A 23,056-nucleotide genomic window follows, 5' to 3' on the forward strand; every position below is an offset into this window, starting at 1 on the left:
GAGCTCAATGGACTGGTTGACAGAGAAATCAGAAATCACTTTGGGGAGAAAAGATGGATTAGTACGAAGAGGTACTCTGTCTTTATGAAAGATTAAATACGGATTCTTGATGCATAAGGCTTGTAATTCTGATATCTGTCTAGCTGATGTGACTGCCACCAAAAATAGAGATTTCCATGATAGAAATTTAAGGTCACATTTTGCAGCAGGCTCAAAAGGGGGTAAAGAGAGAGACTGTAATACCAGAGAGAGATTCCATGTCTCTACAGGCCACCTGATTGGGGGTCTGCTATGGAAAACTTCTTTGAGAAACGTTTTGCAAATGCGGATAGAGATAATTGGAACGCCTTCTAAACCATTATGGAAATTGGAGATAGCTGCCAAGTGGACTCAGTAGTAGAAGTTGATGCTCCATTCTCAAAAAAACTCAGAAAGGTATTGAAGTATAACAGATACAGGAGCTGAGATGGGGTTTAACATCTGTTCTTTAGACCAGAGAGCGAACCTTTTCCACTTATCTCTGTAGAGTTTTCTGGTGGATGGCTTATGGGAGGCCAGAATAATTTGCGAACAGGTGAGGAGAGGATTTCCTGCCTGGCGACTAACGGAAGTGGAGAAACCAAGCTGTCAGCTTGAGAGTGGACAGATTTGGGGGAGTCAACCCTTGGGGGTGAGAGATTAGGTCCTGATGAGTGTCCAGGGTCCATGGAGGTTGTAATAGGAGAAGCCGGAAGAAGGGGAACCACACTTGTTGAGGCCAGAATGGGGCAATGAGGATCACCTTGCATCTCAACTGAATTGCTTTCTTTAAAAATAGGAGTATCAAGGGAACTGGAGGATAAGCATAGAGGAAACTCGTGGGCCAATCGTGAGTCAAAGCGTCTCTCAGTGACTCCCCTTCTGGGGGAAAAAGGGCAAAGAAGCTGCTGCATTTGTTGTTTGAAGGGCAAGCAAAGAGATCTCAGCAAGGCTGGCCCCAGTGGCTGAAAATTTCTGCCATTATGTTTGGATTGAGAGACCATTTGTGTGGAAGGAGGATGCATCTGCTCAGCCTGTCCGCAATCATGCTGGAGCTCCCTGGGATATGCGTTGCTATAAGAAAGCGTTTGGAAGCTATCACCCACTGCCAAATTCTCATGGCCTTTCAACACAGGGGGTAGGATATGGTCCTTCCTTGTTTGTTTATGTACCAGACTACTGACATATTGTCTGATTGAATCGCAATTGCCCCCGATGGAAGGAGCGGATGTAGTGCCTGCAACACCAACAGCACCGCTCTCAACTCCAGAACATTGATATGCAATTTGGCCGCTGAGATGGACCATGTGCCTTGGACTGTCTTTCCCTGAAAATGGCCCCTCCACCCTATCAGGGAAGTGTCTGTGGTCATTGTGGTGTTGGGTTGAGGGATCTGGAAGGGGCGACACCAAAGATTTTTGTCTGGCCTCATCCACCAAAGAAGATCTTGCTTGCAGGAATTGGTGATGAGGATCTGTGAGTTTAAGGGGTGAAGATTTGCCAACCATTGGGACAAAAGGAGCCACTGTAACAGTCTCATATGTAATCTTGTCAGAGGAACAATCAGAATGGCTGCAGCCATAGACCCCAGAGCCTGGAGAGCTTCTCTTGCGGACACCTTCCTTTGACAGAGTATCACTTGTAATCTTAACCACTGAAGCCTGTGAGCTTGTTCGAGTATTGAAAACTGCACCTATAAATTCTAATTGTTGGGAAAGTTGTAGATTGGATTTTTCCCAATGAACTGTGATGCCTAGAGACTCCAGCAGTGAGAATTTGTTGCGGAGGGCTATGGTCAGGAGATGCTTGGTGGGGGTGGAGAGGAACCAATCGTCTAAATATGGAAACACCTGGAATCCCTGAAGTCTCAGATGAGCTGTCACCACTGCTAGGCATTTCATGAACACTCTGGGGGTCATCGAAAGACCAAATGGCAGGGCTCTGAACTGATAATGTTTGTCTCATAGCCAGAAGCGAAGGAGACTCCTGGAGCATTTGTCCATTTTGATGTGGTAATATGCATCCCGGAGGTCTATCGAGCACATCCAAACATCCTCCCATAAAAAAAGAGAGAATGAATTGTATAGTGACCATGCAGAATTTGGTTTGAACCACTGACTTGTTTAGATGGCTGAGATCCAAAATGGGTCTCCAGTCCCTGGTCTTTTTTGGCACCAAAAAGAATCTTGAGTAAAAACCGGATCCGCATTGGTCTGGGAGGACTGGTTAGATGACTCTTTTTTGACACAGCTTTCTTATCTCTGAAGCCGCTTCTTCCCTTTGACTGGGTGGAACATCGGGAAGGTTCTTTGTAGGTTTTGGGCGTGATATTAGAGAGATGTAATAGCCTCTGGAGATTATTCTCTGCACCCACTAATCTTTTTTAATAGAGTGCCAGGCAGTTTGGTGCAGAGAAAAACAAGCCCCAACTGCTTCCAGAGGAAAGCAATCAGGCAACGCTTCAGGAGTGGTAATAAGACTGCCCGAAGAAAGAATCCCTGGAGTCTTGGTTTCGGTGACCCCCTCTGCCCCTAAAGTGGCGTCTTCCACCATTGGAATCCCCTCTGCCTCTGGGGGAATCCTCACCATATGTGTTGCGGAAAGGACCTTGAGATTTTCTGTGCCATATTTTCCCACTCCTCTGGTTCCTGGAAAAAGAACGTTGAGGCTTGGCAAAATGTAGGCCAATGGCAGACAAGGTCTTTCCATCCTGTTCACACCTGGCCAGTGTTTCCTTTACTTTAGAAACAAACAAGGATGATGGTTCAATAGGGGCATTCAAAAAGGAGGACTTGAAGGAGTCCTTGAGGTCACAGATGCACATCCAGACATGACGTCTCATGACTACGCCTGCACCTGCAGCTCTAGCCACCCCTTTGGTTGCATGGGAGAGCAACCTCATGGACAAGTTGGGGATAGACTCAAGGGTGGCAAGTTGAGAGGCAACCTTGTCTCGTGCCCCATCAGAAACATGACCCCCGAGGGCTCCAGAAAGTTCAGAGATCAGATCCCTTTGGAGCCACATGAAATGTACCAAGTAATTCAGAGAGCTGGCTGCAAAGGTCACTGAAGCAAAAACTTGCTTCCCTAGTCAGTCCACAGCCCAGGACTTACTGTTGGGTGGGTGGACAGTAGGACTATCCTCAACAAGGTCCTTTTTAGTGGCCGCCACCACCACCACCATAGCGTCTACTGGCAAGCCTCTAGACCAGTAGGGATGCTCCTCTGGTGGGGAAAGAATCTTGTTTGGTCTCCGGGGAATGGCCTCAATAGAATCAGGGTTCTTCCATGCATGCTGCACAATGAGCTGGACTAACTCATCGGTAGGTGGGGTCACCCAAGAAGTAGAAGGCCAAGAGCGGAAAACCTGCAGGAAGACAGACTCCTCTGTGGAAGGGTTGGAGGGCTTCCAGCCACCCCTCTGTTTCAGTATTTCCAATATGTCTCCAAATGAGACATCGCCAGGGGGTGACCGTGGGGACCCTTCACCATCATTGTAGTCTGTATCCTCTGTGAGAGACTCCTCTGGAGAGTCAAGGTGTTTCCTCTTACACGCCTTCTTCCGAGGGGGTTCTTCAGTGGGAATATCTGAAGAAGACTCGGAAGGAAAATTACCCTGAACTGGGGTTTCCTGAGGCTTGTGCTCTCGGTGTCCTGGGGAGGTGGCCTGTGGTAGCTTTAGCTCAGAGGGATCGGGGGGAAGATCTGACATAGGAGGAGCACTTCCAGAAGCAAGCACCCTCTCCATTACATGGAAAGCAGGCCCACCCGAAGAGAAATGGGAGCCTGGAACTGAATAAGACAATCTCGGAACTGGGGTCACACCCCTCTCCGTCAGACCCGCACCCAGGGATGAAGCTTCAAGCAAGATCGGGCAGGCATTGCCCCTGGTTTCAAGGATGGAACCGATAAAAACCTTGGAACTGTGCTCAGAACCGAGAGTTCCACTCCCCCCCAACCATGAGACTGAGGAAGGAATGGCTCCGATGGAACCAAAACCCAAAGGGGAGGCCTCGGATGCTCAGTGAGGGTCACTGTTGGCACCAAGGAAAGGGTTCCCACCAAGGACGTTGGAGCTATGGGTCTCAGGACCGATGGATCCAAGGGAGGAGTATAAGTGAGAGTCCTGGGAGCAGTAGACCCAAACCCGAAGTGGGATGAGTCTTAGGAATGTTTGTTACCCTCTGGCTGTCAACAGCTGGTCCAGCAGGTGCACCACATCAAATTCAGACAGACTCCTGGTGGACCTTACAGACACTCCAGAAGGGGAATCAGGCCAGTCCAGAAAAGGGCTATAAGCCTGGCCTAAGAACAGTTCCAATGAGGGAGAGTACTGGGTCCGTGGTGTTTGAATTGTCGGCACCAAAGACTCTAACTTGGAAACAGGCAATAGAGGAACTAACAGTATTGAGAAAGGACTCAGTGCTGAGGTGGCACTCAGAGTTGAGGTTATTATCGGCTCCAAGGGGATCGTTGGAACCGTCTTCGGTGTGGTGAAAGGGGAAGTCGGTGCTGAGACTATCGAAGACAATAAGGTCGGAGCCATAGTCGTTACTGTAGTTATGACTGGTGCCGTAGATGTCGAAGGTGGTGCCAACGTCGAAGTTATCATAATGTCCAAAGAAGCAACTGGAGTTGAGCTCAGAACAGAAGCAACAGAAATATTCGGAGCCGAGGAAGCAATCTTGTGTTCAGTAGAAGATTTGTGGGCCTTGTGTTTGTGGGACTTGCCCTTATCACCAGCTGGTGAAGAGGGATCGGAATGTGGACATCTTTTGTCCTTCACTGGAGGGGTTGAAACCTCCGACACAGAAAGGGCCACTGAGAAAGGTGAGGTTAACAGGCCTTTCAAGATAAGGTTGTTTTTTTCTTTCATTCAGCATCTGCTGACTAAAACTCAGGCAATTCTGGCAAGGAGGTTTTACAGAGAGGCGAGAAACCCCCAGACAACAGACACAATCATCATGTAAGTTGCTGTTGGGGAGTTTGCCATTGCAGGAAGTGCAATCTTTGAACCTCGAAGTCCCTTTTGTCTCAGACATATCTAACACACAAAAAGAAAACAAACAAATTACTGCTAGAAAGTATAGAAAAGATGCAGAAAAGGAAGATACCAACAGTGGTATCAAACGATACCACAAGGGTAGGAGAGGGCATTACCAACGATGGTATAGGGAATACCCGACGGGTAGAGCTAGTTAGAGAAATAGGGTAGAAAAATGAGTTAGATAGAAAAAAGTTTCAAAATACAGTAAAATTTGTAAAAATATGACACTTGGCTGGAGAGCTCGGTGAAACACTGCTATATGGCTGTGTGGCAAATGAGATCTGAGGTAACTGGGAGAAGGGAATTGTGGTTAGCAGCTTAGCTCGAGAGATTTTAGTGTACGCGAGCTTGGTATTAGGCTGACTCAGTTCCAAGGGCTCAGAACCGAACCCATCAGTGAAGAATGGGAAGAAGATTAACAACATCAGATGAATAAGTTTGGTAAACTGTCAGTTAACCAGCACCCATGGGGATTGGTAGATGCTGGATAACTGTAGTTTCCGGTTGTTTGAGAGTTACTATTAAAAATGGGCCTGACAAATACTGTACCCTTTACTATTTGTTTGGTTTGACTTGTTCTTAGGTTGGGGAGAGAGGGAAATTATTCCTATCTTCCTTTTTAAAACTCTAAAACTCTTAAAATGTAAGGTATGTTTTGCAGGGTGGGGGGGGCAGAAAGTGTAGCACATGAAAATTGTACTGTATTTCTTCGTTTTTTTTTTTCAGGTTGCTTGAGAGTTCTGGTTGCATGAGTTCCAGATAACTGAGAATGTACTGTATGATGTTTACTGAAATTGCTTAAACATTACAGACTATGGTAAAGTTTTAACTATATGGAAATATGGCAATTAAGTTGGACGAAGCAGTGGTGCAGCGGTAGCATTGTCACCTCACAGCAAGAGATTCTCTGGTTTGATTCTCAGCTGGGGTGCCTTCTGTGCAGAGTCTGCAAGTCCTCCCTGTCTTCGTGGGGGTTTCCTCCGGGTGCTCTGATTTCCTTCTACATTACAAAGACATGCATCTGGAGAGTTTCTCCCCGGGCCGCCACTGAAAACTGGCTTTGTTCCAAGTCAAACTTCCCTTGTAAACAAATGATAAATACGTTTGAATTATAATATGATCACATGTTAACCATAGGATTAGGTAATCTTTTTGCAGTTATGTCATTGGGAAATGATGATGCTGAGTGCAGATGTTCGAATATTACATGGTTTGGAGAAGTATTAATCATACAAAGAAGCTAGTATCAGCTTTGTACTGGAATATGTGAATTATTAATGACATGACTAGCCAAGCCTATGACTGAATAATTATGATTTATATTGAAACTGTTTAAAATCATTCAGTATTGTGAATTATTGACGATACATAAATGTTACTGTCAAGTTTGGATTGTGTTATGATGAAATAGCGATGTAATAGAAAATGGTGATGTAGTAACCATCTGGAAATGCCACTGCTAAGTTTGTATTTTAATGTGGTAAGGTATTAAGCATATGACTTAACATTTGTCTGGAACATAATGTATCTGTTAAGCTTTAGAAACAAGGTTAAAACATTGATTAATTTTCCTTTCTGTTAGTTGAACTTTGGAAGTGATTGTTATTAAGTTTGGCTACATTCATAAAACATGCTGAAGGATTAACCCTGTGGAACTATCAACATGTGTAAATAGCACAATATGTATTATATAGTAATTTTATGGGGTGAATAAAAATATAGAGCATGGTGAAGTAGTACCCATATGGAACTGACAAAAATATAAAAAGACATATGCTGGGTTATGTAATTAATACAAGATGGAGATGCTTCTCCCCTAGCATGAAGATTATGTATGCTGAAAGGACATTTCACTGCTGCCTTGAAGGCAGAAAAAGTCTTTAAAGAATCCATTGGACACCACTCTTAAATCAAACATGTGGTAGGGCAAGCTATGCATAATTATAAGCTGTGAAAAGATTGTTTACTGTTATTGAAGATGTGTCATTATTATTTCACCATAAAGTGATTAAGCTGTGTTCAAATGTGAAGGAGAAAAACTGGATATGAACATGTTGGGGGAATGGGAAGATGGTTAACTGGGGAGGTTAGTGTCTTAAGCAGTGTCCAAAGTTTATGAGTAAATGAAAGAAAGTTTGCCTGACTCAGAATATTTTGTTTAGTTCTGAAGTGTAAAGGCATAGTGTGTACATGATAGTTAAGTATGATAATAATGCAGAAAATGTCTGACAAATAAGATTTATACAGTTTTACTAATTATGCTTTCATTGACCAGGTAAGGAGCCATGTTGAATGTTTTAACACATGGAGTAACAGAAGTCAGAATTGGTCTGTTTCTACTCTGTTGTTTGAATTGATAGGTGAACAAGCAGATATCGTGGTCAAAGGGGGAGCATGGTACAGACTGATGTGGTATGTAAATACAAATTGGATGTGAATGTGAGGGTTGTTAACACGAGTGAAAACAAAATAAGGAATGTGTGGGTTGGGAGGGTGGCTTAATGGCTAAGGTGCTTGCCTTACAAACACAAAGTGCAGGGTTTGAGTCTCACAAGGGATAATTGGCTAAGCTTAAAATGGCTCACAAGGGCAGTTAGCTTAGTACTAAACTATGAACCTATAATAAGATTTATACCAGTCATGCGGACTATGCTTTATTTGGCTAGAAAACATGGCTATGTGATTAGTTAAATGTGAGTGATAAAAGGAAATGAAAAGAGGTTATATTGTCTCCTGTTAGCCTAATAGGTGGATAAGGTGAGGTGCTTACTGAATCGACTGTATGATACAAGCTGGTCAAGTTAGTGAAATTAAATGTTGGTGAAAGTATGCAGCTTGCTTATGAATTGTTTACTTGAATGTTCTTTCTTGATTTGTCAATGCCCTCAAAACTTAAGTCTGGGGTTGAAAAGATAAGTAGAACAGCGTGAATAAAAGGTGAACTTAGAAAACATAAAACAGAGGAGCAGGAGAATGCTAAGTACAGTCTCTGCGTTTTTTGTTGTATGACTTTTTAAAGGGTAGAATTACCTCTTTGCTGTTTGAGGAGAATGATTACAGACTGCCACATTCATAAATAAAGGGGCATGATGATTAGAAATAAATTAATAAAAAGACTAGAGGAGAAAGTTATAAATGATTCTGTATTATGACAGAAAGGCAGATGAGCTTAACAAGGAATGTTATTGATATGAATTGGAATGGTTAATGGGAATTAAATGAGCCTGGTATAATTTGATTTCACCATGGGCATATTATGTGTCACATCAAAGGAAAGTTACTTACATGATGATTTAATGATATGCTCCTCTAAGTATGTAAAAAAAATACTCAGAAATGTTGGGTAGGTTCTGACATTTGACTAAAGATGGTAAAGGAATAGCTCGGCATTATCACTAAGTAAGCTGTTAGACTCACCTCTCAGCTGTCTCTGATTTTGACTCAAAGTGTAGCTCTGTCCCTGTTAATCCCTCCTAAAACTTGTTACTTTTGGAGAAAAGGAGATAAATTACAGTTACTAAATAAAGACAACAATTAGAGTTATAGACTTCTTTTATCTCAGAAACTGTATATTAATTCACATTCTCTTATTCTGTAAATGTCTCATGCTGATAGTACTAATATTTTAAAAGTATCCCTGATTGTCTCTGGTTCTTTCTGGATTTGTCCCTGATTCTCTTCAGTGATATGCTAATTTATATAGTTAAGGTAATATATGTTTTGAATGTAACTATGGCTCTTCATGATGTAAACACTGTTAAGTATGTTAAATATTAATAAAGAAGAGGTTAAAAATAGAGGAGGTATATATGCTCAGAGAGAGAGAGAGAGAGAGAGACAGAGAGAGAAGAGTTGTGTTACACCCCATTTATGACATTTAAGTTTTCACAGGATACTTATAATTCATAGGGGTTTCAAAGCAATTTAGTCTCATGACTATCAATGCCTTACCAATACTGTCCTTACACTGTATCTCTTTTCTCTTGGAGGGCTAGCACAACTAGTCCTGGGATGAATTTCTGGGTACCAATCCAGCCGTCAATGTTCTGTTTGAAGGAAGATTATATTTTACATAGTTTAATCTGCAAGAATATGTTATTCTAGAAATGAGAAAGCACTGCTTAATGAATCTCTCTCTGTCCCTCTCTATCACATGATTTTTTTTATCTGTTTGTGAGTATTTAGGTCCCTGACTCTAGTGTTTGCTATGCATTTAGACTTGCGGAGGTAAAGGAAGATCAAGAACAACAGTGTCCCTAGTGGCGGGTAGGTGAGGTTCAGCTCTTTCCTCAACATACAGAGTAAAGAGACAGAGATTCAAACTTCTCGAGGTAGCACAATGACTGTAAATATGTAATCATTCTTAGTTTGGCTTCTCTAGTTATTTGATATGTCAAGTGAGGTACATCCCATAGGGGGCATTATACTCTATAATTGGTCTAATCTATGCCAAGTGTAAGGGAACAATGGCATCCTTAGATTTGGATGATATATCCTTGGTGACCAGTTGAGCTAAGAAGAAGGATTTTCTACCCAGAGGTGACACACATTGGTCAAAGGAGAGGGAACTGTTAAACTAGGTCCCTGCCTACATTTTCATTTAATTGTGGAGCATTACGTACACTGTATGTTGAGAGCAGGGGTTGTTTCCCAAATTAAATTATACTACTATATATTTTTACATTTAATTTGAACCCATTTTCAGTACACCAAAAATTGACTAAGGGTACTTTTGTTAGAGTGAGTCTTGACAAAAATACTCAGTTTGCAGTTAACTGATATTTGATATCAGAGAGCTAAATGCCAAAAAGGAGAGGTCTTAGTGCAGAACCCTTGGGGACTTCACTAGTGTCATATCTCCAGATGATATATCGATCACTCAAACTATGTGTTTATGTCTTTTACCTAGTTAGCTACCCATCTTTCCACATAAAAATCAATATATAAAGTATTTTGCTTACTTACAATGCCTGCATGAAATATGCTGTCAAAGGCTTTGTCTAGTTCACAGTACACTGTATGAACAGCATGACCACTGTTACCAGCCCGTGTGACCTTCTCAAAGACGTTTACTACATTTAATAGGCAGGATCTCCTATAATACTGGGCTGGGATAATGAGGTAACGATGTTGGGAAAGTAATACTGCTCAGTTTACTGAGGTGATAATATTAAGGGACAGTAATATGGATGGATAAATATATTGAAGTAATAAGTTTGGAGGGCAGCATTGTTTGATAGTACGTTAAAGTGATAATGCAGCAGTATTGGGGGTGGGTAAGCATATTAACCTGCAAATGCTGGTGTAGTACTGTGGCTGATAAGTGGATTTAGGTGATCTTGTTGGGAAAAATACTGGGGTAGATGAACATACTGAAGTGATGATATTAAAGAACAGTACTGGGACTGAGCAGGCACAATGAGCCAATATGGGGCAGAGTATTGATGCTGGCTAAGTGTGTTTATTTATCTGCATTTGTTAACCTGAAATGACTAGTTAGGAAGTCAAATTTTCATTAGAGTCCTGAGGAGATAACTGGAAAATAAACAACAGTACTAAGTTAGAAGGTGAAATACCATATTCATAACAAAAAGAAAGGAAGTTATAGGGTCTAAGTTAACAAGTAAGTAACACGTGGATGTTCATAACAAAACATGAGTACAAGAACTATGCAGCAAATTTTGAATTGACAGAGTAGTGACTGTAGTACCTGATGCAGTTATGCCTCATATTGTACCATAACAAAGTTTTTGTGTTGGCTGCATGTTACAGCAGGAAGGAACCCTGGTTGCAACCCAGGCTATCTGGTTTTGACTAGCAAGCTTGTCACTTGGACCCAACTGGGAGGAACAGAAAGGGCTCCAGTATTTCAATGAATGGCCTAACCAAGGGTGGTAAGGGGTCAAAAGCAGAGATGGCAGCCCTAGCATCCCACTTACAAAATACTGGGAGAATGCATTAACATATATTCCTGGCCATAATGGCCTTATGTCATCACATGTCAGTCAGGCATTGGAATGGGGATATGATTAGGGCACAAGTAATTGCAGGTAGGATTCCTCAATTCTTCTCTCATGCAGCAGGAGTATTTCAGATTAGGTCTTAGTGGGGGGTTAAGAGTGATTCTTGGCATCCAAGATCGAGGAAAGGAATCCGTGGAAGTGAATGGTCTGCTCCACTGGGGCCAAAATAATTATTAAAAATAAAATTAGGAAATATTTTGTATGTGTTTCAGTTCACTGTAAGACAAGATAATTGCATGTGACTTAAGCTGTGCTACCAGACTGGCACAAAACATTCTTCAGCACTGTTAGCGTAAGCAGGTGATGTTTTTAAGGGCAAAGGACACAGAGCATTAATCGCATTTAAGGATAATGTGCACTTAAGACTCCTTCCCAACACAAACCTTATGATTGGGTTCCTGTTTTCTGCTGGGGTGTGGGGGTGTGGGGGTGTTATTGTGGAATGCAAGTGAAAGCAAGAGTGGGGAAAGAGTACTATGCATAGCCTGAGCAAATAATCACAAAGTCTTCACACTTCTGCAGGCACATACTTGAATTTTCCATTACTTGATAAAAAAGTGTGAAGCCCATATATAATACAGTCAAGCTCATGTTCATGACTTATATTTGTTGCGTGCTTTTCAGTTCTGCTGAACAAACTCAAGAAGGAAGGATTGGATGAAGAATGGAGCCCAGAGGAAGGGCAGCCATATACTTCCACAAGTAAGTAAAGTATAGACAGATAAAAGCTAAAAGTAAACAGTATGATATGATAAATAAAGTTATGCAGTAAAAGTTAAAGAAGCAATAACAAATATACAGAAATGTAAATGACAATTGAAATTATACAGTAAATTTAAAAAAGTAATCCCAGCAACTATACGGAGTGTGAAGGATAATACAATTGTATAAAATACTGGAGTGATTTTTTTGCCTTTAAAGGAAGTATTAGCATGCTGACATCTGCTTATTACACACACACTTCCCACGCCCTTCCAATAATTGAATTGCCCTCCATCTACAAAGTCAAAAGCCAATTTAGAGATGTAGTAAGACAGCCCTGACCACATAGACCACCAGCTTTCTTGCATGTAGTTAAATGAAGGCGCAGTTTCTGGCATTATTTTAAAATATTACATAGTCCAAGTAAATATTCACATACTTCTTTTTTCTTGCTTGTTATGAAGCTTGGACTTAATATGATTCTTATTTACTGCTGCTTACCTATGAAAATAAGTACAGTTCTAATGGCAGAATTTATGGCTGTCAGTTCTGTTCTCTCTCCAGAAAACAAAATTCATATCTCACGAGTGGTGTCAGTGGCCAAGAAGAAACCACACTCACCCCTGACAGCAGAAAATTTGAACAGTGTGGGATTTAACTCTGTACAAGCCATGTAAATTATGTCCTTTTTACACACTGCACCATAAAGCGGCACTGTCCTTCTGAAGTACCAGTTTCTGTATGTCATTCATTTAAGTTTCCAGTTGCCTGATGTTTGAATTTTTGGGTAGATTTTTAATGTAATTTTTGTCTTTAGGTCTGTTAAAATCAAGCCTCCCACTGTGAGTCTTGAGCTGATTCATTCCCCTGCTGGTAGGGAGTCTCCTGCATGAGGGTGATTGTAAATCATAGCGGCTATCAGCTAGGCAGCCATGGAGGTTATTAGTATCCTCTCTGGCATTCTGGCAGTGAGGGCATTTCTAGCTAGGCCCTAACCATACCACCGGTGGCTGATGTAAACACACCATCACCATAGGGCCTCCTACACCTCCCTTGTACACGTGTATTGTCACCCCATATGATGGGGGCTTAAATTACCAGCTTAGGAACACTAAATCCACATCTCTGGTACTAGCTATTTCAGTACCTTTCAAGCTGTCACTTGCTTGGTGGTAACTCGCCCACTGAAACTACAGTTCTGTTCACAGGTTGGGAAAGCTGGTATCAGCTGCATGGTTCTGACATCCCCTGCCAGCTTTTACATTGTCTGAGCTGCCACTCAGATTTAAGCTGTTTGTGTTATAGTCATGGTTTTCATCTATCTGTGCAATACAAACAGGCTTGGGTGGATATTAAAAAGTTATTGGCACATTATAGGAAGTATGGAGGATGATGTGACAGCATATGACTTAAAATAAATGAAACAGCAAAAGGAGAAGAAAATAGTAAAGCTTAAGCAATGCATAAAAATATGTTGTCTCATCTCCATAGTCATATTTTATACAGTGCATGCAGTAAAGAAATATCCATTGTAAATTAACAAACAGAAACATAAAGTAACAATCATTCCACTGTTTTTGCTATTCTATATACTTCCGCGGTGGTGCAGCGGTAGCGTTGTTGCCTCACAGCAAGAGGTTCTCCCGTTCGATTCTCGGCTTGGGAGTGCCTTCTGTGTGTAGTCTGCATGTCCTCCCCGTGGTTGAGTGGGCGTTCGAAAGACATGCATTGAATGGGCGTGCCTTCGTTGAAGGTTGGACATCAGGCTGACAACTCGACACCATAAAAACTAACTGCCAATCATTAGCGGACCGGAGTTCCGCTGTGGCAACCCCTAACTGGGAAAAAGCCGAAAGACAAACAACAACAACCAACCAACATTTCTTTCTTCTGAAAGTTAGCCTTCTCCTTGGTATTTTGAAGGACATGTTCTATGTTATCCTTACAGACCAGGTATCAGTCCTGTTTCTGCCACTTGTCTGTGATGCTATTAACACTGCCAATTTCAAAATTATAGGTTTAGTGGTTTATAAGTATATACTAGGCTTACAACCATCAGGGCTTTTATAAGCCTAGCTATGCAATTCGACCCAACTGTGTCCCTGTGTATCATGGTGTTTATTAAGAGGTGGTATGTTAGGAAATTTCAAGAGGTTATGTGATGGGGGGGGGGGTTGCTAATTTGGACATTATTGTCTGCCTCTGTCTGTTAGAGACATGGGGACAAAAGCTGGGGTGAATTTCCACTTTCCCATCCATTGGCCAAAGTTATGCTTAAATAGGGTTAGAGATGGGACTCTGCTTCACACAGATGGGGATCCTTTTTACCAACCAGCCTTCTCTAATATCCAAATTGTTTATTAATAAAACCACATCTCTAAGCGGAGGTAAATACCATCTACCTTTGCCTAATACATTTAATAACAACCAGGAGTATTAAACAATTCTACCTCATTTTCAGTACAGCTTTGTCAAACCCTAAGAGAACTTCCAGTTTGAAATTTCCAGACAGCAATCCTGCCAAGTCTTCCTTGAAATTAGTTAAACTTGTAAATGCCAGAAACTATATTCTCATGTTCCTAATATCTCTACCTTACTACTCCAAGCATGTGCATTGATACTCAGGAACAATTTTCTTGGCCTATGTGGGATATACAGATATCTCTAAAGACATTCCCATGTCAAAATCATAAATTGCCTTGACTCTGCAGCATATCTAGGCAATTAACATATGTTCCTCAGTTTCCAAACGAATACTCCATTCTCTTCTTATCTTCTCAACCATTTCTAATTTCAAATCTTTACTCATCCTACTTACTAATTTCTTTATCACTGGACTATCACCTTCTGACTTCTAATAGTAAAGAAACCATTTAAGGTGAAGCCTCTCCAACATTTGCAATAGCCCTATTGTCCATACTGTATGAAGCAGCCTGTCATAGTAGCTCAGTGAAAAATCAGTAAAAAATAAAAAAAAGTTTGTTCTTAAGGACTTTATTAGCTGAGAATAGGCAAGAGGGAGCTGGAACTTACTGGAGAAAACTGGGAAAGGAACCAAGGTATTGTGAGCAAATAATTAGAGAGGGAAAGGTAAAGGGAATGGGGAAGAGCCCACTAGTTCATTTGGACTGCTGGGTAGAGATTGTCTTTCCTATGAAGGATTGATGTCAGAGTATAGGCAAAGAAAAAGGAACAGGGGAATCCTAATTGAAAGACCACCACTAGCAGAGTTTATGTAGACTCTAGAGCAGAAGCTGCCATTAAAAAATGGATAATTAGTAGTGTATATAAAATATTGCTTGATAACTATAGGAACCAATTACAGAAGGTTAGAAAGGATTGGGAAGAGAGACTAGATAAGCACTTCACAAAGAAACAATGGGGGAATATATGTATGGTTCCCAAATATGCAACAAAATCTGGAAGATTTAGGATCTTTACTTGGAAGTGTATGCATAGGAATTTTTGTATTCTAAGCAGATTCAAAATAATTTTCCTCAGGCAGACTGCAAATGTTGGAGGTGTGATTGGGGAGAAAGGCAGCTGGGAACATATTTTTGAGAGTGCATTGAATTGGTAGACTTTAAAAATTCTCTGCAGACTACTCTAACAGAAATACTGGGTGACAAAATTGGTGTAACTAAGGAAATTATTTATGAGCTATGATACAAAATCGGAATTGCCTAGACATAGTAAGTCCTTGCTGAGTTTAATTCTGGTGGCTGCCAAAAAAACAACTTACTAGAAAATCGAAATCAAAGTCTAAACCAACATACAAAAGCAGTGAATTTAGTAACAGAGATAAAAGAATTGGAAGTGGGATCTTTAGAAAATGGTAGGAGCAAATTATGTAAAACAAATGGGAATTGTGGGTACAGTACATGCAGAATAATGTTTTGGAGGAGATTTAAGGGAAGGCAGGAAATGAATCAGCTTTGTAATTTTGACAATACCTGGGTAGATTATAAGTAATACATAACGTTGGCAACTGAAAATATGTCAGTATCGTTTGTTTTCATTTATATTAAATTAGATTAAATTAAATTAAATACTGAGATATTAGTCTGCACACTACTACAGGTTTAGTTAACAATCAGGGGTCAGAATCAAACTCTGTACCTTGTATCTGTGAAATAAAGACCGTAACCATTATGACTATCCCCTCACCCATATAAATGTGTAATAAAACCCAAAATCCCACAAAAGGAGGGGGAGTTTCCATATTTATCAAGGATATCCACACCTCCAGGTTAGTGGCATTGCACGAAGTATCGGAGACCATCCATGTGCAACGAACAGTGGGCAAGACTGCTTTTCAGTTTATAGCATCCTACAGACCAACCTCTCAAAGTCAGGAATCCCACTCGGCTTTCCTGAAAACATTGGAGAACATGAAGATCTCTCCGAACACCATTATATTGGGCGACTTCAACTACCCAAACATAGACTGGGAGCACTACTCAAGCCCCAGCACCTTAGCCCAAAGGTTCCTGGAAATTATAAACTCAAAACGCTATGGAACAACTAGTCACCACTCCCACAAGAGGGGATAACATACTAGACCTGATCATTACCAACATGGGGACTCTATGCTCCACACCTGAAGTATATCCCTCATTGGTAAGATCAGACCATAAATTAATTTCACTGGATGTCCACATCCAGACCTCACCCACAGCCCAGAAAACCACAGTGAAAAACTTCTCAAAAGCAAACTTCTCACTTCTCAAAACCGAAGTGGTATCCTTCAAGGCCCCAGGGCCAGTGGAAACTATGGCCCAAACTGCAGAATCCTATATAAACGCATTCTACAGACATCTCCAGGAATGCATGGATCATGCTATCCCAAACAAAACCAAAACCCAAACATCCAAAGGCAGGCATCCAGTCTGGTGGATCCCAGCCATAAATAAACTGTACAACAGAAGGAGGAAGATACTACATGATAGAGCAAAATCCCTAATTTTCTCTGATCAGTACTAGCAAAAAATTACGATCCCTCATAAAATCCTCCAAGGCCAGCTTCGAGAGAAAAATTGCTCAGGATACTAAAGACAATCATAAGGCTTTTTTCAGTTATGTTAGGAACCTGGGATGCAACTCCCAGACTTGTTCTGAGTTGATTCTAAACGACAAAAAATACACTGAACCCACAGACATCGCCAATATCCTGGCAGACAGGTTCAGTGCAAACTTCTCCACCCCCTCCCCCCCAAAAAAAGAGCAAGTATCTATCCTGGCAGAGGGCTGCCTCCCAAACATCTCTGATGCTCAGGTGAAGGCTGCCCTCTCCAAAGCAAAAAACACTGCTTCCATGGGACCAGATGGCATCCCGGGTTGCGTCCTACATGAACTCCAAGAAGAACTAATCCCTCAAATAAAACAGCTGTACAATCTCAGCCTCACTACAGGATATGTGCCCACAGAATGGCGTACAGCAACAGTGGTCCCACTCCACAAAGGTGGAGCCTCTACGGACCCTGGTAACTATCGCCCCATAAGCCTGACTAGCTTAGTCTGCAAGGCTATGGAGAGGATCATCATGGAGCTTATAAACAAAGACTTCGGGGACCTACAGACACTAGATCCTACCCAGTTCGGCTTCGTCAAGGGCAGATCCTGCCTTTTGAACCTGGTTGACTTCTTCGAAACAGTCACCAAAGCCATAGATGAAGGGAAGGTAGTCCACACAGCCTATCTGGACCTAGCAAAGGCATTTGACACAATACCCCACTCGGGCCTCATAGATAAGCTATCCAGCTTAAATATAAACCCCTATGTCACAAGATGGGTCACAAACTGGCTCAAAGACAGAACCCACAGAGTGAGAGTTGCTGGAGCCATGTCAGACTCGAAACCGGTCACAAGTGGCGTCCCACAAGGTTCTGTCCTGGGACCGCTCTTGTTCGGTATATACTTTTCTGAAGTACAGGCCAACGTGGGAGGACTATGGCTCACCAAGTTCGCAGACGACTGCAAACTAGGCGCCAACTCTCCAGCTGACACAAACATCCTTCAAAAAGGTCTCACAGAGACGGATAACTGGTGCCAGAGCCATGGTCTAAAGCTAAATGCCAAAAAGTGTATAGTCATACCCTTTGGCAAAAACAGTGTGCCCACAAATTACCACATAGGTGGTAACCCATTAAGTACAGAGAAAGAAATTAGGGAGCTGGGGACCCCAGTTGGTAGCAATCTCTCCTTTGACAACCACATTGCCAAAGTGGTTAGAAAGACCTTTTACATAGCCCACCTCATCATGAAAGGATTCACCTCTAGATCAAGAGAGGTAATCGTGCCCCATTATTCATCCCTCATCAAGCCCATCATAGAATACAATGCCCCTTTTGGGATGTACCTTACCCGACACCTGCAGCAATTAGAAAGACCCCAAAAGTACCTCACCAAGAGGATCAAGGGACTCAAGCAGATGCCATATGCTGCTCGGTTAAAAAAACTCCAGCTCTACTCAGTTGTATACCGCCTACTTCGAGGGATAGATCGCCTATGTCCAATCCAGAATTAATGGACATGCTCCACCTCAGTAAATCTAAATCCCTTAGAGCCACACGCTCGAGGGACTTGAACCTCAGCACTGAAATAAATAGAACTTGTTGGAGGGACAGATTCATAACCCAGAGGCTCCCTTCTCTCTGGAATAGAATTCCAATTCATGTTAGGCAGAGCACCTCACTGAATCTCTTCAAGAAGAATCTTGATGAGTGGATGGGAGATCGTAGGTTTGTCCCGGGGATTACTTCCGTGTCACTATTAGACAGAGGCACAGCAAACTAAACCTTAAAAAGGGCACAGTATACTCAAATCAAGGGGTGGCGTAAGCCATACAAAATTGGGCTAGGCTTATAATTGCCCCAGGGCAGATAGCCTAGTATGAACCTATGAACCTATGTATGATTGCCTATGTTATAAGTGGTAATTTAATACAGAAGTTTTTTGTTAAAAAAAACATTTTATTAGTTATCCAAATAGGTTATAATTCCCACCAGTGATGCAATGGAAAATTCCTGCCCTCTGTCAACTGGATTGCAGATCTTTCCCACCAGTTCCTCAACAATGACCTCAACATGCCCCGTTGTCATTCAAACATTTCTATGAATGGAAGACAACCATACCTCTTAGTTCAAGAAATCTGGACAAAGCTTAAAATAACAGGGGACAAAAGACCCTGTTATGTTAACTCTCTAGCTATTTAGCTCTCACCATTAAGAAAATCATGTCCAGTTAGCTGAATTGGCACAGATTGATAAAGCCTTGGCTATGACCCAGGAAAACTGAATTTATTTAGTGTCTCAGGCACCTGCTGGAGCTGGTGGGGGGGAGGAGAGGAGTGATGTAATTTTACAAGCTTAATTCTTCTCAGGGGAAGGATGTGAGGACACATGCCCAGGGCACATGCTCCTATGGATAAATCCACAATAGAGATGGGAGACCTCATGGAAGCAAAGGGGGGGCAGAGCTATCTTGAGGGATTATGTCACTGTCAAAGTGGGTGACACGTCCTCGCTAATGTCTGTTACACACTGAACCCTGGTCATGTTACAGAGCATGTGCAGTGGGATTAGGACAAAAAAAAATAACTACCCTGATGGCTGCCTAAATAATGGTTCCTCTTGATCAGCTGTCACTGCAGTGAATGGGAAATGAATGGTTCAGGTGTCCGAGAGCATTGTCTGATGGTTGGCAGGCAGTGTGGGCAAACCCCAACCAAGAAAGCAAATTGATTGTCCCTGTATCTGGTAGGCTACATGTATACTCCAGTGATGTTAATATACTTGACTTTGTTTAGGTTTACAAACAAGTATATACTGGTTTGTAAACCTAAATTGTATAACACTCCTCTTATTTAGAAGGATGCATTTATCTCTACTAGATTCTTCTGGGCTGAATTATAAGCTTGTAAGTTTCTGATTTTGGTACTTTTAGGAAATCTAACCTCATAGAGCTGTACAACATGATTTGCATCTCTTTGGAAACTTAGAATTTTTTCTTTTTTTTAGTTACATAAGATGTGGAAGGAGTAAAGATACACAAACTGATAAACTTTATGCAGATCCTAAAAATTATTCTCAGACACAACAGATTATAGATATATTTACAAAATCTTATGCAAAACAGTTTGGCTCCACAAAAGGGGTGGTAAGTTGTCCTAGTGACATCCAGGTAACCCCATATACTGGAATCAAATTAGATTATATTGAAAAAGAACTGTGCAAACTGGATCCAAACAAAGCACAGGGAGGAGATGAAATAAGTAACAATGACCTGAGAACACTTAAGCAAGAACTTACACTGCCATTACATCTATTATTCACTAGGTCATATAAATATGGGGAGATTCCTCAAAATTGGAGACATGCACTTATTAAACTTGTCTTTAAGGGAAAGGTGAGTAGGACAAACCCAGAATCTTATAGACCCTTAACTCTACTTTCATGTGGTGGAAAAATAACGGAGAAGGTAATACTGGATAAGCTATTGTCAGAATTGGATAGGTTGGGGCTTGAAACCATATATCAGCATGCATATGTTGAAAATAGATCTATTACCACCTGTAACATGATGTTCTATAACAATATAATAATAGCTATGAATGAAAAATTGTGCTGTGATGTAATTTATATACATTTAACTTCAGCATTTGACAGGGTCATGCACAAAACACTGATCAATAAATTAATACAACTAGGTATTGATGTACTGTTGATAAGATGGATAGCTGTATGACTTACAAATAAGACATGGCAAGTATCACACACCAGCTGGACAGGTGAAATCCTTGGTTACAATCAGGGTGTCCCACAGGGCTCTGTACTAGGCCCTTGCTTGTTTAAATTGTATCTTTCAGACCTTAATTTTTCATCTGAGGTGTTCTACAGTCTATATGCTGACGGCCTGAAATTGGGTAAACTGATTACAAGTGTTACAGATAAGGCATGTCTGCAAAATAATTTGACTAAATTGACCATTTGGGCACAGAAGAATAATATGTTGATAAATACATCAAAAACTAAGCATATGAGATTTGGGAGACATAAACTGAAAGGTGAATATTTAATACATCACACAGTGATTGAAACTATAGACTCATTTAAGGACCTGGGTATATGGATAAATTCAGCTATGAGTTTTTCTAGTCATAGTAACCAATTGGCTAATGATAGTTATAGAACTATAGGTTGTATAAAAAGATTTATAAAGTCTAGGAAATCAAATATAATGAAGTCATTGTTTGTTAGTTAAATTAGACCCAAACTTGAGTATGGAATAACAATATGGAAACTCTATAGGAAAACAAGCATGAATAAACTGGAAAGAGTACAGTGGAAATATATAAGGGCATCCATGGATGTAAAAATCTAAATTATTATGAAAGACTAAAATATCTGAACTTGTACAGTGTCTCTTACAGATATCTAAGAGGAGATCTTACTCAGGTATGTAGGGCATTTAGGGACAATTATTTATTTATTTTTATTTTATTTTACATTTGTTGACCGGGCTAGTCTAACTGGATATATGTCCATTTTCAGTAGAGGCCCGGGGAGAAAAGCTCCAAACTAACCACAGTTATAACAAGGTTAAAGATTACCATAAATTAGCTTACAAATAGTACTTAACTAGGTAGTAAATAACAGTAAAATAGTAAATAGCAATTAAATCAAATATGTTATGTTGTACATAAAATGACAAAAAACAGAAAATTGGACGTGACTTTTCAGATGAGAAAAATGCTTAGATGTTACAGTAGTTTTACTGTTAACTTTTCGTTTCAGTTAAACAATCATATCTTGATTAGTATATAAACAAGGAAGTGTTATACACAAGGAAGTGTTATAAACAGAGGTGAAAATCTAGTCAGGGTTACTACAAGGGCATAGCCAGTGTGTTTTAAGGTGTAATTTGAGTTTTTGTTTGAAGAGGTACAGGGAAGGAAGTAATATAAGTTCACTAGGTAGAAGGTTCCAGTTTTTGCCAACTGTGTTCGAAAAGAGTTAGTCACCTGCCAAGTTGTTGGACATGTTTATGCTGACTAATAGTTTATTCGAAGAGCATAAGGTATTGAGATTTTTATAGGGGATTATAAAGTTGGAGAGAATTGGAGTTTTGTTTGGATCATAGAGGATCTTATGGGCTATGGTAAGTTGGTTAAATTGAAGCTGATTCAGTAGTTCAAGCCAGCCAAGTTATTTTAGATTGTGACAGTGATGGGTTCTGAAGGGGTTACCAGAGACAAATCGGGCAATGTTATTATAGGAGCTTGCTAGTTTGAGCAAATTGCTTTTAGTTAGGTTAGTGTAGATTGGTGAGGCATAGAACAGTATGGAGATTAGAAGAGATTGGGCAATAGTAGTTCTAGTTGTAGAGGTAAGGAAGGGTCTAATCCTATATAGGGAACCCAGTCTTCTGTTAACTTTTTTTATAGTGTTGTTAATGTGAATGTCAAAGTTAAGGTTGTTATCTATTGTAATTCCAAGGAGTTTAGTGTAGGATTCTGGTGAAATGAGGATACCATTATTAGAGATGACTGAGAAGTCAAGTGGTGTAGACTTGCGGGTAGGAGAGAAGAGTAAGAGTTTGTTTTTTTTGGGATTCAAGAGGAGACAGCGCTTTAAAAACCATTACTCTACTGTGTTAAACTCCTTCTGAGTTATGGATTGTAGTTCAGAAGAAGATTTAGCTGCACAGATGAGTGTAGAATCATCTGCATATTGTATGCAAGTAGCTTGTGGAATAGCTAAATGCAGATCATTTATAAAAATGGAGAAAAGTAGCAGGCCTAGAACTGATCCCTGGGGGACACCCAAGGTGACAGGCAGGAGGGATGATAGATTATTTTCCCAGAGCACTGCTTGCTGCCTATTGCTGAGGTAGGAGGAGAACCATTGCATAGCCAGCGAGTCAAAAGAAAGTGACTTTAGTATATTTAAAAGCAAAGGGTGGTTCACCATGTCAAAAGCTTTTGAAAGATCTAAGAAGAGAGCTGAGGAGAGAGTATTATTGTTGTGGTTTCTGTTGATAGAGTCAGTGAAGGAAAGAAGGGCAGTAGTGGTGCTGTGGAATGGTCTAGAACCATGTTGGGTATTGGCTAGTAAGTTATGCTGAATTAAATGGTTCAGTAGCTGGTGATGAATGCCTTTTTCCATGATTTTAGCTAATGGGGATAATAAAGCTATTGGTGGTAGTTGGAGAAGTCATTTGAGTTACCTCCTTTATGTAGAGGAATGATGTGAGAAATTTTCCATAT

General features: G+C 40.8%; 1 protein-coding gene across 1 annotated transcript in view; it reads left to right on the top strand.

The window, feature by feature from the left end:
* The window catches only part of LOC122812004 (inactive carboxypeptidase-like protein X2), a 730,993-nt gene that overhangs the window by 209,291 nt on the left and 498,646 nt on the right, over positions 1 to 23,056 (top strand). Inside the window, exon 9 of the mRNA XM_044084217.1 lies at positions 11,713 to 11,790. Coding sequence (XP_043940152.1) covers positions 11,713 to 11,790 — 78 coding nt within the window. The remainder of the gene's footprint in view (positions 1 to 11,712; positions 11,791 to 23,056) is intronic.

Source organism: Protopterus annectens, chromosome 9.part0, assembly GCF_019279795.1.
Source record: "Protopterus annectens isolate FY-2018-M chromosome 9.part0, PAN1.0, whole genome shotgun sequence".
Lineage (NCBI taxonomy): Eukaryota > Metazoa > Chordata > Ceratodontiformes > Protopteridae > Protopterus > Protopterus annectens.